The sequence below is a fragment of the Carassius gibelio genome, chromosome B23 (genome assembly GCF_023724105.1).
Source record: "Carassius gibelio isolate Cgi1373 ecotype wild population from Czech Republic chromosome B23, carGib1.2-hapl.c, whole genome shotgun sequence".
In the NCBI taxonomy this organism is placed as follows: domain Eukaryota; kingdom Metazoa; phylum Chordata; class Actinopteri; order Cypriniformes; family Cyprinidae; genus Carassius; species Carassius gibelio.
This window is the reverse complement of record NC_068418.1, coordinates 5,117,193-5,134,883: the sequence shown is the minus strand read 5'-3', so window position 1 is coordinate 5,134,883 and position 17,691 is coordinate 5,117,193. Positions and strand designations below refer to the sequence as shown.

Sequence of the window (17,691 nt, the reverse complement as noted above, 5' to 3'; positions counted from 1 at the left end):
CCTTCTGCTGACCAGCTTTTTGAAGATGCTGATTTCATTTTCCAGCAGGATTTGGCACCTGCCCACACTACCAAAAGCACCAAAAGTTAGTTAAGTGACCATGGTGTTGGTGTGCTTGACTGGTCAGAAAACTCACCAGACCTGAACCCCATTGAGAATCTATGAGCTATTGTCAAGAGGAAGATGAGAAACAAGAGACCAAACAATGCAGATGAGCTGAAGACCACTGTCAAAGAAACCTGGGCTTCCAGACCACCTCAGCAGTGCCACAAACTGACCACCTCCATTCCATGCCGAATTGAGGCAGTAAATAAAGTAAAAGGAGGGCAAAATTTTTGGGTTTTGTTAAATGTGAGTCAAAATCATCACAATTGAAAGAACCAAATACTTAAACTACTTCAGTCTTCTGAAGTCTACTTCAGTGTGCATTGAATTTAATACAGTACACAAGTTTCACCATTTGAATTGAATTACTAAAATTAACCTTTCCACAACATTCTTATTTACTGAGAGGCACCTGTATATGACTGCAAATTGTGTCATTTCCAATATTTCTGTGTTTTCTGAAAGCATAGTTAAGACTAACTATACACTGTCATGGAGAGATGAGGCAAGTACTCAAAGATGCAGGGAATGGGCTCTTTATTAATAGTAAAAAATAAACAAAACTAACAAAAAACATTTTCAAGGGGGAAAAACAGGCATGAAAAAACAGCAAGGGATGGACTGGACAGGAACACACAGACACATACGACAAACGAATAAGCACAGGACTACAAACACAAGGAGAATAAATATGAGACAAAAGAGGAGGGTAATGAGGGAGACACAGGTGGAGTAACTGAAACAATAATGAGATAACAAGAAGGGCAGGGTCAGACAGTTAACCAGAGAGCACATGGCACCAACAACAAACACGGCGCCATGTGTTCACAAAAACACAGGAGTGTCCTCTGGTGGCAGTCCTGAGCACCAGCTGAAGACTGGGACAGTCACATGGTTGTGTGTGGCACTGGCTACATCACATCAGAATTATTTTTTCAGATTCTACAGATTTAGTGCTTGTAATTAGATTAAATTAATCAGACTACAGATATTTTTTTATGGATTCCATGATTACATATTATTTACACAATAGCAATCATGTATTCATAATTTACTGATTCTCCCTAATTCCTCTTTTTCATCTTTTAAATGTTCCTTCCTTAAATAGCCTTGCACTTATATATGCTCAGAAAGTCTGTCAGTTTTATATTTATACTATTTTATATTATCCTGTTTAAATCAATGCAAGCTGATTATATCACTTGTGTAATGTAACGGATTATGTTACTAACTACAGTGTTTAGTAATCTTCCCAGCTCTGTTATATGAGTGTGTACAGTGTGTGGCTGAGTCTGAAGTACACCGGAATCAGACATCTTAAAATAGTGAAGATTTAAATACTAATATAATGTGGCCAATTTATGAGCATTTTTAACTCACGAGGGCACATAAAATGCACTCAAAATTCAGTTATCAAGTGTAAACACTTTATCTACTGTAAATGAGGGAATGCAATAGACTTCAAGCAGCTGCATAACCAGACGTTTCTGAAATGATGCACTTCAACAAGACTTTATCAGCTATATATGTAACCCTGACTCCAAATGGATGGGTGAGCTGTTTTTCAGTCTGAACTGATGTCAAGAGCATGTTTTTGCCTGTGACGTCATGTTCACACTATTTTGGTTTGTTTTACTTCTATTTGAACTTCTATTTTCTATTTTAAACTATAGAATACAAACTGCTTGTCAGTGTTTACACTAATCTACTTCCAACAGATGTATTGATTCAGTATTTGTTAACACTTCATTTTAAGGTGTCCTTGTTACACGTTACCTGTACTTACTATTGTAATAAAAACAAATGATGCATAATTACATGCAAGCAACCCTAACCATATAAAAGTACATGTAGTTAATTAATATAACTCAGTAATTAATGTGTAATTACACTGGAACAAGGACTTTATTGCGATTCATAATTAACTCGTCTCACAGTGTTTATAAAGATGAATATCAATCAAACTATATATCAATCAAACAACACATTTAGTCGAACCTCACACCAGCAGAAGTTACCTTCAGGAACACAGTGTTTATTGATAGTCCTAGTTTGCAGGAGACCTGCACAGCTGTATTTACCGTGTAAACTTGTTGAAATGTCCTTCATGGGTCTGTTATGTCACAAAAACCTGAAGATCCAGTTTGTGAGCGGCAGAGCAGCATAAGAGCTGGGTGCTGCTGGACACTTCAGATCTCCACCGCTGCTGGCAAACACAAGATGGCTCATTATAACCCAGTAAGAACTTTTATTCTTCACTCTTTACTCATGGTAGATTAGCCAGGCTTTGCTGGGATGTGTGTGTTGAATCTGTTTCCCTGTCCTCTCCAGTCCTTATCGTCTCCATCAGACGAGGTCAATCTGGGTGTGTCGGTCAATCCTCAGTAAGAGCACACTTTTATTAGTCATTTATCAGAAGTGAGGAACACCACGGATTCACATGCATAGATTGTGATTGTGATGCCGAGGCTATTACTGTATATATTATAATTACTAGGGCTAGGCTGTTCATCTGTGTTGTTTTGTGTGCTTCAGAGCCAAACCCACTGACTTTGACTTTCTGGCTGTGATTGGGAAAGGAACATTTGGGAAGGTGAGGCGCGTCTGATTAACTGTGCCCCGTTTGACTTCACCAATCATTAACGATTCTGAAGGAAGTCTGCCAAGGTTACCTTGAAAGAAATGTTTGGGATTGTTTTAAAGGCATAAGTGACCTACATGAAAAAGATAATAATAATAAATACAGAAATGCTGTTTTATCCAAAACAATATGTGAGATGTCATGTCGATTGCAGGTGCTCTTAGCTAAACTGAAAGCTGATGGGAAATTCTATGCCGTGAAAGTTTTGCAAAAGAAAATGATATTGAAGAAAAAAGAGGTTGGTGTTTATTTATTTATTTATTTTTTACATGCAACCAGCTTGTTTTTCATATGAAAGATTAAAACACCTCATTGCTCTGATAATGATAGCCTCGAATCTAACCCTGTCCTTTGTACCATGCCAGCTAATATGTTGTAATAACTATGTTGGAATATAATTGCTGAAAATGATCCCAGTGTGTAACACACAAGCAGAGTCAAAGTGCTTGCAGAGTTTCATTGTTTTAGCACTGAAAAGCTCCTCTTGAAACATCGAGGCTTGTCTAATGGCCTGTCCTGGATGGTGTCAGCTCATATCTGTGTTCACTGCTGTGTTTGTGTGCATCAGCAAAAGAATATCATGGCAGAGAGGAACGTGCTGCTCAAGAGTCTGAAACACCCTTTTCTGGTCGGGCTGCACTACTCCTTTCAGACCTCGGAGAAGCTGTATTTTGTCCTGGATTACGTCAACGGTGGAGAGGTATGGCCACTTCTGAAAACAACAGGCATTTTCAGATAAAATGTCCAGTTGTTTAAAAAAAAAAACCTTGCAACCGAGAAACATACGAATGTGACAGATTATCAGAACACAAACAACAAAAATGCAGTAGTTCTGTGTGTCTGTTGCTGCGTGCGTGGCCAGTTAAAACACAGGCAGATGAAAACGGGTTGATGATTGGAGAAACAGTAAGAAAAACATGCATTTATAGATAGGGTGACTTCAATTTCATGATGACTTAAAAAAATATATTAAAAATTAATCTATGTATTTACTATACAGTATGTTTATATAATTACAAAGGGATAGTTAATACATATGTATTGCTATACAAGATTTGCATTTAAAATAAATGCTTTTCTTTTGTGCTTTTGATTCATTAAAGAAGTAAATCACCATATTAGAGTGATTTCTGAAGGATCATGTGACACAGAGGATTGATGCTTTACATTACATAATGCATGACATTCAAAAATGCATTTCTTTACGACATTCCTTATGATCAAATAAATGCAGCCTTGGTGAGCAGAAAAGACTACTTAAAAAAAATGATAATAACTGTAGATCCCAAACTTTTACGGTATATAATTATCAAGTACATAAGACTTCATAATAATATATAACTTAGAATGGAGCACTGCTCAACATGATTGACTACATTTGATTCATACCAAAGTGTTTTTTTGGGTTATGAATTACATACAGCCAGCATATAGGGTTAAAGACAAGCAGGATTTGCCACAGCACTATACTTCTGCTTATACATTTATGTTACAGACATAAACTCAGTTTAAGTATGAGCTCACACAAGTTAACCCATTTTAAACAGGTTTATTTTTGCCATGCTGGAAACAAGCAGCACAATCAATCGGATGTGTTAAAAGCAGGTGTTTCTCTCCCCTCAGTTATTCTATCACCTGCAGAGAGAGCGGTGTTTCTCAGAGGCACGAGCTCGCTTCTACACGGCGGAGGTGGCCAGTGCCATCGGATACCTTCACTCTCTCAATATAGTGTACAGGTCAGTAACCGCACAGCTTTCTCTTCAGATCTCAGCTGGACACAACTCACTTCCATCTCTTCATGCTCCCATCTAGAGACCTCAAGCCAGAAAACATTCTGTTAGACCACCAGGTAAAACCAGGACCACCAGGACTTGTGTGCAACACTACTAATAAATACATTGTGATCGTGCATATAAGTTTGTTTCTGATCTCTCTCAGGGCCATGTGGTGTTAACAGATTTCGGCTTGTGTAAAGAAGGCATAGAACCAGAAGGAACCACCACGACCTTCTGCGGCACCCCAGAGGTACAGTACCATCCTTGAGTACAGTACACACTGTTTCAAAGCAGCTACAGGAAATCATAATGTCACTGTTTATAATATTCGTATCTCTTCGAGCTACATAAGGTCTATACTAGTGTACTGTGTGTACGTGGATAAAGCTGGACATACTTTTATTTTCAACTTTATATAAAGAGCTGGAAAGTAATACAGCTACATTTGTGTGACGATATACGCAGCTATGAATAAATAAATAAATGTAGCAAATATGTGTGTGTGTGTGTGTGTGTGTATTAGGGATGAAACAATTAATGGTTTGGCGATAAATCATGATAAAATTCACCATGGTTATTATTACTGTTCTATATATTAAATATCATTATCCGTTTACCGTGATTTAAACAACTCGTGATGAATAAATAACTATCCAGCATCTCGGGTTTCGGGTTTGAGGGGGGTTAAAGTAGCCCCCAAAGTAGGCCTAGTGCAATGACCATATCCCAAATATCACAACTCAAATGTTCATGTCTAAAATACATCTTTTACAGTCATCGATATGCAGATGATGTTAAACTCAGCTTAAAGGCTTCTTACAAGTGGCCATACTTCTCAAAACTTAACATCTACCACAGTCGTATCAAAGGTGGAATGCTAAATATTTCAGTTCAAGCATTTCAGTCACATGTTATTTATGCAATATTTCAAACCTTTAAACCAAGGGAGAAATTAACCCACCACCACTGTTTAAAATCAGCCCAATTCCATGCAAAAAAACAATTATAATAATAAAAAAAAATTGCAGATTGGGTACCCTTGCATCAAACATGAGCTGTATTCAAATTGATTGAAATACGCCATATATTGATAGTAATTCCCTGATGTGCGAAAATAATATTCAATATATTTATTAGGAAGTTTATGGGAGCAGGCAGTTCAGAAATTCAGCAGGAGTCTTTAATACAAAAATGCACACAATGAATGGAAACTTTAGAAAGCAAAAGCTGAATCCTGGACATTTTGAGCAGTTTAGAAATCCCATTTTTATAAGTCCAAAATGAGGTGTGGTCACCCTAATCCCTAATAAAGCAGTGATTTAATTGCACTGCTACTTTGTCCACGGAGGTTATAATCTGTGATTCTGCTGCCTCAGAAGCGCCACCTGCTGTCAGAGAGTGGACTTACAGAGATTCACCTTCACATTCAGCTTCTGTCTCCACTAAAAACAGGCCTTCTGTAAACTTTGACCGGTTGATGAAAAGCTATTTATGTTGATTCTACACATTTAAACAATTCAGATAAGGCATCAATAATTATTTATGGAGCAGATAAAATGAACCCTTAACCCTTTTCTTTATTTAAGGCTGAAATGTGAGGTTTACCATTTTATGAAACTTTTTCAAAGCATTTTGCACATGAATTTCAGTCATGTTGTCATTTAAAACCCAGACATCTTTGGTAATGTTATAGTTTTAATGTTTACGCAACAAAAAGTTATTTTTTGTTGATTTTAAATACAAAACGTATTAAACAATTTATGTGTCAGTACTTTTTGATAATTTACAGCACATTTTAACAATAACCGAAGACATTTTAAAACGGTTAAAGCCATTACATCTCTCTCTCTCTCTATATATATTGGTTTATGTGAGTGTATGCATGGACACAGTTTTCCATTTTTCCATGATATAAACCATTACAGCAGTTGAGATTTGTGATGTGAGTGTGTATCTGGGTTGACAAAGTCATGTGTTTTTCTCTCCCTCTCAGTATCTGGCCCCTGAGATCCTACGGAAAGAGCCGTATGACCGCACTGTGGACTGGTGGTGTCTCGGAGCTGTGCTCTATGAGATACTTTACAGCTTAGTAAGTTCACCTATTCACTGTATATATTTAATCTTCTTGGCCCAGACGTAATGGATTATAATCAGACTGTGGCACACAGCCTCCGTTCTACAGCCGGGACGTGTCTGAGATGTACGACGCCATCCTTCACAAACCTCTGCATCTGCCTCCGGGGAAGTCTCAGGCCTCCAGTCACCTGCTCCACGGACTCCTGCAGAAAGACCAGCGCCGCCGGATAGGAGCCATTGCTGATTTTGTGAGTGACCCTCTGGAGGTCTTTGTCATTGTGAAACTGTGTATCAGGCCAAGTGTCACTGTTAATGTGTCAACTGTTCTGGTTTTGCAGTTGGAGATTAAAAATCATGTCTTCTTCACCCCCATAAACTGGGACGACCTCTACCACAAGCGAATCACTCCTCCATATAACCCAAATGTGGTAGGTTACTACAGTCTCCCTCGGTGATCAGTGTTGGGGGTAATGCTTTACAAGTAATGCGAGTTACATAATCAGATTGCTTTTTTCAGTAACTAGTAAAGTAACGGATTACTTTTTAATTTAGATATAATAATATCAGATAAGGTAACAGCAGTTACTTTGTTTCTCATGTTTTGAGTGACAGCTCTGGTGTTGCCATGGTGACAGACATCCAGAGTCAGTGCAGTGTAGAGTGTGAACATGATCTCACTGTAGCTCTAGACTAAATCTGAACATGTGTTACTCATCTCACCCGCACAAACACACATTCAGTGTGCCTCAAAATGAGGAAAAACAGTCAAATGCAAACTTAGAATATTATACAAACCTGCAATAATTAAACTTGTTAAATAAGACGGATATCATTTATGTATTTGATCCCATTTTATTAACCAAAGTATTTTCTGCTGACCTTCGAGGATCCAATTCAGCCATACTAAGCAAGAGAAGAAGAACTTTTTATATCAAAAATAAACAAGCAAGCCCTGGCCAGATTTAAAAAGTAACTCAAGAGAAACGTAACACATTTCTTTCCATAAAAAGCGACTAAGTAACATAATTAGTAACATTTTAGGGAGTAACGCAATATCGTAATGAAATACTTTTAAAGGTAAGTTTCCCCAGCACTGTTGGTGATTATTAGGAAGCAGATTCATTTGCGGTCCATCTGCCAGTGCTACACTGAAAGCGATGTGTGTAGTAAGCGTTCTGCCCTGTTTCTCCAGAGAGGCCCAGCAGACCTTCAGCACATTGACCCAGAGTTCACCAGAGAGACGGTGCCCAACTCTGTGGGCCGCACCCCAGACCTCACCCCCAGCCTGGCCACCAGCAGCTCCAACGCCTTCACCGGCTTCTCATACATCTCTGGAGAAGACGGCTTCCTCTGAAGCGAAGGCTTCTCTCGCCGTCAGCTCTCTGAGCGCAGGGCGTTTCACTGGACTGGGATGAGGGTAAGCTGTGCCACAGGAAACGCACCTGTCGCATGACGAGTTTTCAGATTCTGCATTCATAATAAGATATTTCATCAGGATGCACTCATGTTCTTTGTGTAAGACTAAAGGACATTGCCGGAGACGGGTTTGCTGATTGCACCGCTGGCAAAGCAGCTATAGTTGCAAAACCTGTAAAAGTCTACAGTAGATTTGTGATCTTGCTCGTCTTTGGGGGATGGTGGATCTGCCTGCTTTACCTTTGGCAACATCCTCATCTAATGTTCTTCATCTGATTACTGAAAAGCATGGAAAATGACACCTTTGCTTTGTAACGTTATGTGCAAAACATCCTGTAATGCAATGCTCTTCTGTTGTTAAAAATGTCACAATCAAATCTATTTTATGATCTAAAAAAGTGAAGTTAATCTAACTGTGCTTTATGAAATCATGTATTAATGCTGAGAAAGTCTTTGTGAAGAACCATTGATAAATGTATTTGTTTTTTCTCTTTGACACAGATATGTACAGATATACATATATATATATACTGCTCATATGTGTTTTTGTTTAAGATGTTGTCAAATCTGGCTAATGTTTCCCTTAATTTGTGTGATATGATAGAATTCACCTTGGAAAAAAAATGTGCTGAGATTTTATTTTATTTTCCTCTGATGTGGCAGTTTTTGTTTCCATATGACAAAGCAGCGATGAATTCATGCAAAGCATTACATTCACACACTGTTCATTCATTTGGACTTTATATTAGCTTCCTTTAAATAAACATAAAAAAAGATCAAACATAAATACCAAAAACAGTTCATTTCCATGTTGGCTTTATGATCACTAGAAAGTTAGAAACTGTTTTTAGACAAATTATAATTAGTTTTGGTCCTTATGCAAAAGCTAATTTTAGTCTCATCAGGTGACTGTAAATAAGATCATTTTCTTATCTAGAAGTTATCTATTTGCAATCAGCAAAGATGAATTTAAGGAAGTGTGTGCTTTCCACAGTGTAGACTAACTCTGGGTTAAGTCTGGAACATTTCTGAGATAAGGTAGATTGATTAAAGTTTCTCCGTGTTTTGAGGCGTTTAAAAAATATTTTAGAATTTTATTCTAATCTCTAAAACAATAAAAAACTACTGCATTGAACTTCTCCAAACTACTCTTTGTCTTGAAATTTGCTTTACATGTTTTGTTATTATTTTATTTTAATTCATTCATTTATTTTATTATATTGTGTTTATGATATGCTGCTTAGATTTTTTTGCTGAATAACTGAAAGATGAAAATGCCTGTTTGTTCTTTGAAAGGTTTAATAAAGTGAAGAACACATTTATACACACACACACACACACACACACACACACACACACACACACAGATGCAAACCCGCCGGGCTGCACTGGGAGGAAAGCAGCGGCTGCGCTGCGCAAACTGAGCGCAGATGTGACGAAGTCAAGCGCAGAAGCTGTGCGCGGGCTCAGTCAGGACACAGCAGTTGGAGGTTAGAAGCGTGCGAGGCAAACAAACCGCAAGCTTTCACTACAGTAACACATAACTTTCACTATAATAGTGAGTTAACTTCATGCATTATCGTTGACATTTTGGAAACTCCTGCAGGACAGCGAAGAAATGCCCGGGCAAGTGTGTGGGTAAGAAAGAAAAACACCAATCAAAAGTGTGCCGTTTAATTGCTGAAAATAGTCTCCACCGCGTTTGTCCGACAGTTAGCGTTATATCCGTCAGAGCAGCTCATCTACAGACATATGAAACGGTAGAGATGTGAGCAATTTTACACTAACTGTCCAAGTTTTTTGTTTATTTTAGTGTCTGAACTATAGGAAAACAGCTTCAATTTCAGAAAGTAACGCTAGAGTTCTTGTTATGTGACTAGTATTACAGTATTCGCGCTATTATAAACTAAACACATCTTTTACAGAGCGAGTTTAACATATAAGGTTTGTTTTTCCAGAAGAAAATGTTGGTTAGTTTGCTCTGATTTAGCCGGGAATGCTAATCACAAAGTTCACTGTCTGAAATCAGTTGCTCTCCTGTATGTAGGGCACTGTATGTTTTAAACTGGTGTACTAGAACTATTTAGTTTACATTTTATTATCTAATGTTGCACATCTATTATATGTATAGTGTTCACTGTTCACTAACGGTCGTGCATTGCAGTTAGATCTGCTCCCTTGATATTAGCACAGTTAGCTTTAACATCACAACCAAACAGCTCTGCTTTAGGATTAGGATTAATTTACTGATTTCCATAAAAATAAATTGTATCAGTTCTCTTGGGTTAAGTTATAATGAAATTATTGACATGCAAAACTCAGCATTTGAACAGTCAATAAGTAATATAAGTAATAAATAAATAAACTAATAGCTAATAAACTATGCAAATCTTCCCACATAGTGATGTAGAGATGTGGGGGCGTGTTTAAACGAGGTGTTTTGGGGGGGTGTGGCAGAGTCTTTACTTTGATACAGAATATCTCTTTGGATTTGAGACTTTAGTCTTTGTAACTTCACAGATCTTTGTTATGCACCAAGAGCATGTAACACTCCAAGGAGAAAGGAAAAATTGTAAATTGCACCATATGACCCCTTTAAACATGTTTTGGACAGAGTTTAGAGCACACATTAAGTTAAGGCTTGAATACTCGACTTCTTTGAACAGATTTTAAAACACTCTGCAAACTGGTCATATACACTAACTGACCGAGGATCATGAAAATCTGGTCGTTTGTGATCCTCAGTCATTTAAAGTATGATGACCAGTTTTTCTCTATTAAACAAAATTGGCAAATATATGATGTGTAGTGTTTAAAAATTGGTTATGAAAGTGGTGTTGGGTATTCCAGCCTTTCTAGATAAAAGTAACAACCATCAACATGTCCGCCACGTCCCAAAATGCAACGCGGCGCCCAAGCCCTATAAATAGTTTTATTTTTTAACTAATGTGATGCTTTCAAAATTTTAGGTTCAGGATGCTTATCCAGCGATTCATTTGAGTCCTCCTTTGAAAGGGTCAGTAAGGTATGTTTCATATTCTCTGTTTCATTTCTTTCTCTGTTGCTGTAATATCCTACTTTCTGTGCCTTTAAAATAATGAGTGATTACATCTCATTGAAACCATACTTCATTTAGTTTTGCACTTCCTGTGACCATCACTCTGTTTTCTGCTTCTCATTGGAGCTGTTTTAGTGTGTATAAGTTCATAGCTGGCTCTGTAGGTCTGATTAGCACTGGAGTTCAGCTCAATGGGCGCATGTAGGAATATTTAATTTGATTCTCCTCTCTGTGTTTCTAGTGTAATAGTCTTAAACCTAAGGGTGTGATGGATCCCGAGTCTGATATAGATGAAGATATTGAGCGACTGAAGAGTAAATGGACTTCAAAAGAGGTGAGCTGAAGCATTGAGTTGCATTTAAATCATTGCTAATAATACACAAACATGCTTACTTTTAAGGGATATAACTTTTTTTATTTTTTTATTTTTTTATAATGGCAAATATTTAGGATGAAAGTCTTGCATCCCTCGTCAGGAGGTTTGGAAAGGATGAGTGGGAAATGGTCTCAAGCTTCATACCTGTGAGTGATTTAATTTAAACCGTTACTTCATAAATACTGAAGCGTTTAAGTGATCATTTGTGGTTGTACATATTTGAGTCTGAACTGTCTTTGCAGGGACGCTCTGCACAGGATTGTAAATACAGATTCACGGTTGTCTTAGATCCAGATCTCGTTAAGGGAACCTGGACCAAAGAAGAAGATGAAAGGGTGAGCGGTGTTTGGTGTATTTATTAGATCTTCATGAAGGATCAGGGCTGGACGTTTTATTTTTCAAAACACTTGGGTTTTCATTGTTTTTGTCAAATAAAATGATGCACGGCAGAACTGTATACATTAAAACGTGTGAAAGATATCTTGGTTGTATGTTATTCCTAAAACATCAATTTATTATTACTTTAAAAAGTATTATACAGCAGTAATAGCATAGGTTTCTGAAATGAATTGTTGAAAAGCTCCCGAAGTGGACTGTCCTCATGAATTGAGACGGGATCTAACTGTGATGTCTTCTCCTTCTGTAGCTCATTCAGCTGGTGACTATGTATGGTGACAAGAATTGGAGCACAATTGCAAAGCACCTAAAAGGCAGAAGAGGCAAACAGTGCCGTGAGCGATGGCACAATCACCTCGACCCATCTGTGATTAAGACCCCCTGGACAGAAGAGGAGGATCTCATGATCATTAAATGCCATTGTGTGCTGGGATCTCGTTGGGCACAAATTGCTAAGTTTCTCCCTGGAAGGTAATTTAGAATTGAAAGAAAACTGTAAATCATCTTTGTTTTTATAGTTAATGTTAAACAGTCTTATTTATAGTGTTGTCATGTATTATGTAATGAAGGCTGTTCTCTGTTTAGTTTGTAAATGGTTGCTGTAAGGCACTGTAACTGATCAGCACTTGGTAATGTTTGTTTGGCAGGACTGATAATTCAATAAAGAACCACTGGTATTCAACCTTAAAGCGTAAAATGGACAAGGGCACCTACAAGATAGAAGATGTTGACTTGAGTGATCTTGGACTCTACTCGTCTCAAAAAGAAACCACGACTTCCACAAGTCATGAAAAGGTATTTTATTTTTTGAGTCGTGTTTAGCACTTGATCTTGCAAAATTCATTTAATGACCCATCACTAATAAAAACGGGGATATATAGCGGTTTCCCCAGTAATGACTGTGATCAAGAAAGCCCTGCTCACAAACGCTACTTAATCAAGTATTACAGAAATGAAAATGACATCGAAGCTTTTCTGAAGAGAGTCGTTCTTTTCAAAGATACGTTTATATAAAAACTCCTACGCTGCATTTTAATTTTGAAACGTGAAGCGCTCATTGTATTCAACGAAGTATAAGCCTTTTGGGAAATCTGTTTGTGGCGATTAGTTTTTAAATAGGGATGCATCGATACTCAGGATCGGTATCGGTATCGGCTCCGATCCTGGCATTTTCTGCGGATTTTTCTAGAATATCTTTTCCTGCCGAATTATCCACTAACCAAGTTTATAATATTAGTTTTGTCATAGATTGATTATATATTTTTTTTATTTGTTATTTTCCTTTAAAATGAAGTTGTGTATATGCAGTAGATTGTGATAAACACAAAAGAGTGATGATCAGGTCAACACAGAGAAGTATAGAAAATCGACATTGATTTAACTGCGCTGGTATCAGATTGAATCGGTATCGGGAGATACTCAAAACAAAACAAAAACAAAAATGTAACAAAAATAAAAGATTTCACACGTATTACACGACCTGCTGCTCATAACTGCTTAAGAGTGCGCTGACCGCGAGTGATGACATCGTGGAGGATATTGTTATATTTGATATTGGTTAATGCACGATAAGTTAACGTGCAATCAGCCCAGAAGTTGCTCAAACTTACTTGCTCAAATATTGATTTTTGGATCATTTTTACCAAAAACAAAAGCTTTAAATATGACATGACACAGCAATCTAACTGCTGATTACCTCAAGACAGTGGGGCTAGTTTGTCACAAAGTTTATATACACATGAACAAAGATGTGTTTCCTCTAGCAGTGGTTTTGTATATTTGTTTCAAACACCTAATTTTACACCAGGATACAGTTTGTAGATTCTGTCCCCAAGCTGAGATTTAGCATATGTGTTAAGTTAATATAAAGTATTGACGTCGTTTGAGGTTTTAATGCCATTTATGCATGATAGTGGAGAGACTGAGGAGACAAGTATGATCGGCCTACTTGGATAATTTAGAAATTAAAGTGAGGGTGAAATGCTATTTCATGCATACTGAGTTTTTTACACTGTTAAAGAGTTGGATTCCCATGCTAAACATGGACAAAGTTTCAAAAATTAAGTTGTACGTTTGAAGGAGTATTTAGAATACTACTTCCAGTTTGTCACAAGTTTCGGAAAGTTTTTTTCGAGTATGGCTATCTTTCTCTTATGAATATAATAAAACTAAAGACTTTTTGGAGTTATGAAGGATGGAGTACTACTCAAGATTAACAGGATATTGAGTGAAAACGAGCATTTCACCCCCCCTTTAATGTGTTTGCCTACGCCTGTCTTTTTTAAAATATTTAATTTTAATCCACAGTCAAAGATCACAGCAGAGGCACTACCCAAGGTGAAGGAGACGAAGAGGACGACTTTAGAAAGACCGCTGGATGTGAACAGTCCTCCGCTCTACCCATGTTCACCCTCCAGCTCCAGAAGTCCTTCTGCTGTGGCGCCGCAGCATAAAGCTTTTGTTGATGATGTTTTGCGAATGCTTGCCGAGGACATGCTGCCCCTGAATTTCACTGAAGGCAAAGGATTTTGTAAATTCTTGTCCTCATTTGGTCCTCAACACCCACAACTCTCTCAGCGCACCGTAGCATTAGAGCTCTATAATGCTGTGGAGAAAACCATCAAGCCACAGCTGATCCAGCAGCTCATGAACTGTGTATCTTTGAGTTCAGGCCGTAATGTTATTCACATCACTGCTGATATTTGGGCTAGTGAACATGCAGAACCACTTCTTGCCGTTCAGATACACTTTCTTGATGACGACTGGAACATTCACAGACCAACTGTGGCTTTTCGCCAATTGCAGTCTCATCAGTTTACGGCAAAGATTGGAGGAGAGCTCGAATCAGTTCTTCTAAGCTATGGGCTTTTCCCACATAACATTGGTTACAGCATTGTCCACGAGGCCAAGAACACACTTGCTACACATGATATTTTCTGTGACTACAAGATCATGTATTCTGCACAAAAGAACGATCCAGATGAAGATGAGTTATTGCATTTTCTTGATGACCAGTTCGCCATAGATGAATACTCTATAGCTGAAGTCTCGTGCAGCAAGCATCTGGATTGTATTACAACACTACTGCACTGTGTAATGAAGGAGGCCCTGAAGAAGTCCAGAGTTGTTGAGCGTATACATCTTGAGATACAAAGTGTGGTGTCTTTTTTTCGCCGCAGTGCCTACTGGCTTGAGGTTCTTGCACGGAAATGCAAGCACTCACTGTCTGTTTCTTGCAGCACAAGCAGCTACGCCTGGAACTCCACAATCACCATCATTCGTGAGTTCATGCAGGAGTCGGTGTGGGACTTGGTGATGACCCTTCTCAATCAAGCTCGCACGGAGACAAACAGCTGCCACGTCTGTCCACCAGTGGTTCATGTTGCACGTGAGCAGGTAGTGGACTTTGTGGGCTTGGTGGAGCCTTTCGAAGAAGTGGTGCAGGTGCTTCAGGAAGACGCTTTCACCTTGTCCCTCGTCATTCCGTCTATCATTGGACTGGATAAAACACTTGAGGCCAAGGCCACGAGCTTCAGCCTTTTCTGCTCATCCCTGCGCTCTGGTCTCCGCTCTTACTTCCAGCCTCTGATTTTGCGAAGAGATTTTATACTCGCCACAGTTCTGGACCCACGAATCAAGCTGCAACCCTTTGACAGTGGAAAAGAGAAGTTCAAGAGTACCACACTGTTTACACCCTCCAAACAGCGTGCCTCTTCAGTAGTGGAGTCAGCATTAAGTGAAACTTGTACCGCCTCGGAAATGAGCAGTGAACAAGCAGATGTTAATAGGCAGAGGCTTATGAATGTGCCAGAGCTGCATCAGTATTTATCAGAGCCCTTGTCTGAGGGAGAAGTTTCTGTCCAGACCTTTTGGAAAGAGGCTACCCGCTTCCCTCTCCTACAGAGCATCTGCCGCAAACTGTTAGCCGTCCCAGCATCTTCAGGGGGGTTTAAAAGACTGTTTCCTCTAGCGTCCTGTATCGTACGGGCTCGGAGAAACAGACTGCCACAACACACCACAGAACGGCTTCTGCTGTACAGAGAGTATCGGAATACCAGTGGCAATAATGCAATTGAGTAAACACTGAGCTTTTTGCTTTCTTTTCAGGAAGTTATGACATAAAGTGTATGTATTTTTTTTTTTTTTTAATTGAGTGGCTTCATTAGAATGTAACCTGATAATAAACATATTGATAAATATATGAAATTCTTGCTATCTTGAATTGATTGTCAAATTGTAGTTTTCACATCATTCTGTATAAGAGAGAACCTGTTTATATGACCTGCCTCTTTCACCTCTGCCTTCATGTCTTTCATAGATGCAAACTCCTCACCTTTTCCAGATAAAAATAGGTCACCTATGAGATTTGCTTAGATCCAGTGAAAAAGTGTGCATGGTGGTGGGGTGGTTCTTGTGATCTTAATGCTGATTTATACTTCTTTGTCGCACCTGCGCCATAGGCTATGTATCAGATTTCATTTATACTTCTGTGTCGTTGTCCGCATCGACATGCAGTACACACTCAAACTGCTAGTCTGCAGTGTCCTCAGACATGTTCCTGGTGTAAACCAAGACCATGACAAAAGCCAAAGAAGAAACAGCTTGTCATAGAAGCATTGTAGCCTTGACAGAAGCAAATAAATATCAAATCATTAAATCATTATTAAAAACTACATAAACAATGGAACAAGAGAAGATGGCATTCTTTCCATCTCCACAAGGAGTTGTACCATGGCAGATCAACATTGTTTTTCACACAAAGCAAGTGATGTGTAATGCGATGTATTATAATAAATAAGACACTTGTTCTTTGTTTTATTTTTATATAAGAAGGTGTAACATTAAAATATATTAAAGTGCACATAAACACACAAAACTCAAGTACATTTGGAGGGAGGGGTTTAAGCAGACCAATCACAGAGCTAGCGGTCCGTGTAGAATCGATACGCTGTTATATTTGTGGAAAGGTGTACGTCAGGCTACGCCGTAAGGGAGTGCGTCAACACTTAGGCCCAATCCCAATTCTATTTTATACGACTTGGATTATAGTTGAATATAGTTTAGATACTGAATCGCTACATTATGTATTCCCGCGACGAGAGGATACAATCGCTGTTTTTAAGTAAACTCACTCTAAAAAGATAAACGCACAGACGCGAATAAGCTTGACGACGTCAGCAACCTGTCTGACAGATGTAAATGTTCTAGTAGCTGTGCGTGCAAACTGCCATCGTTAATCTTGCAGAGACGGCGAGCTTGAGCGGGGAGTTCTTTGTCGTGAGTGAGCAGGAGTAAGTATTCTGATTAATTATTTTGTATAGTATTTTAAAATGTAACGCCACTACGCCATATTAAGTTAATTGCCTGCGAGCTTCTCCTCCTGTCTGTACGGTAATGCGACAGAGAGCCGAGTGGTTATGACGCAATCGTTAGCCTATTTTTTACAAAAACTGTTTATAAAAGGCCATAATGTAACATAGAAGGTAATGGAGCCCTTTATACATTGTCGTGTATCTTTAGAAATAAATAATGGACAAACAGAGTCTTTAAACGCCTCAGATGTAAAGTTATTCGCTGTCAAAGTGAGGCCAAAATGAATGGGAGTCAATGGGAATGCTAACGCAAGTGAAGTTCTGCTAAAAGATGGCAGCCCCCACCCGACTTCAACTTCCGGTCGAGCTCCTTGCCCCCTGGTCTGATGCAGAAGTATAAATCAGCCTTTACATGGGTAAATAAATAAAAAAAACTGGTAATTTCAATAAGTTTTGAATAGCATTTTCTTTATTTTTCACTTCAGAAACTGTCTAAAAGGGTAATATATATGTATGATAAAGAGAGAAAGGCCAAA

The 17,691-nt window shown here is 38.4% G+C and overlaps 2 protein-coding genes across 3 annotated transcripts; both read left to right on the top strand.

The window, feature by feature from the left end:
- The first annotated feature begins 1,803 nt into the window (after positions 1-1,803).
- LOC128011287 (serine/threonine-protein kinase Sgk2-like) lies at positions 1,804-9,130 on the top strand. The gene is made up of 12 exons (XM_052593525.1): positions 1,804-2,343; positions 2,437-2,489; positions 2,641-2,698; positions 2,901-2,984; positions 3,315-3,446; positions 4,370-4,482; positions 4,559-4,595; positions 4,685-4,771; positions 6,515-6,610; positions 6,690-6,845; positions 6,936-7,025; positions 7,790-9,130. Exons 1-12 carry the CDS (start codon positions 2,224-2,226, stop codon positions 7,949-7,951), a joined length of 1,188 nt encoding a protein of 395 aa, XP_052449485.1. The 5' UTR covers positions 1,804-2,223; the 3' UTR covers positions 7,952-9,130.
- Positions 9,131-9,397: 267 nt separating this feature from the next.
- On the top strand, positions 9,398-16,049 carry mybl2a (v-myb avian myeloblastosis viral oncogene homolog-like 2a). Of its 2 annotated transcripts, none has more exons than XM_052593504.1 (8): positions 9,398-9,651; positions 10,983-11,029; positions 11,313-11,405; positions 11,522-11,593; positions 11,690-11,782; positions 12,094-12,314; positions 12,491-12,638; positions 14,151-16,049. In XM_052593504.1, the coding sequence occupies exons 3-8, from the start codon at positions 11,340-11,342 to the stop codon at positions 15,921-15,923; spliced, it is 2,373 nt and encodes a 790-aa protein (XP_052449464.1). In that variant the 5' UTR covers positions 9,398-9,651; positions 10,983-11,029; positions 11,313-11,339; the 3' UTR covers positions 15,924-16,049. The 2 variants fall into 2 exon arrangements, with proteins under 2 accessions (XP_052449464.1, XP_052449463.1); XM_052593503.1 differs by having other exon boundaries at positions 10,983-11,038.
- Positions 16,050-17,691: the final 1,642 nt, after the last annotated feature.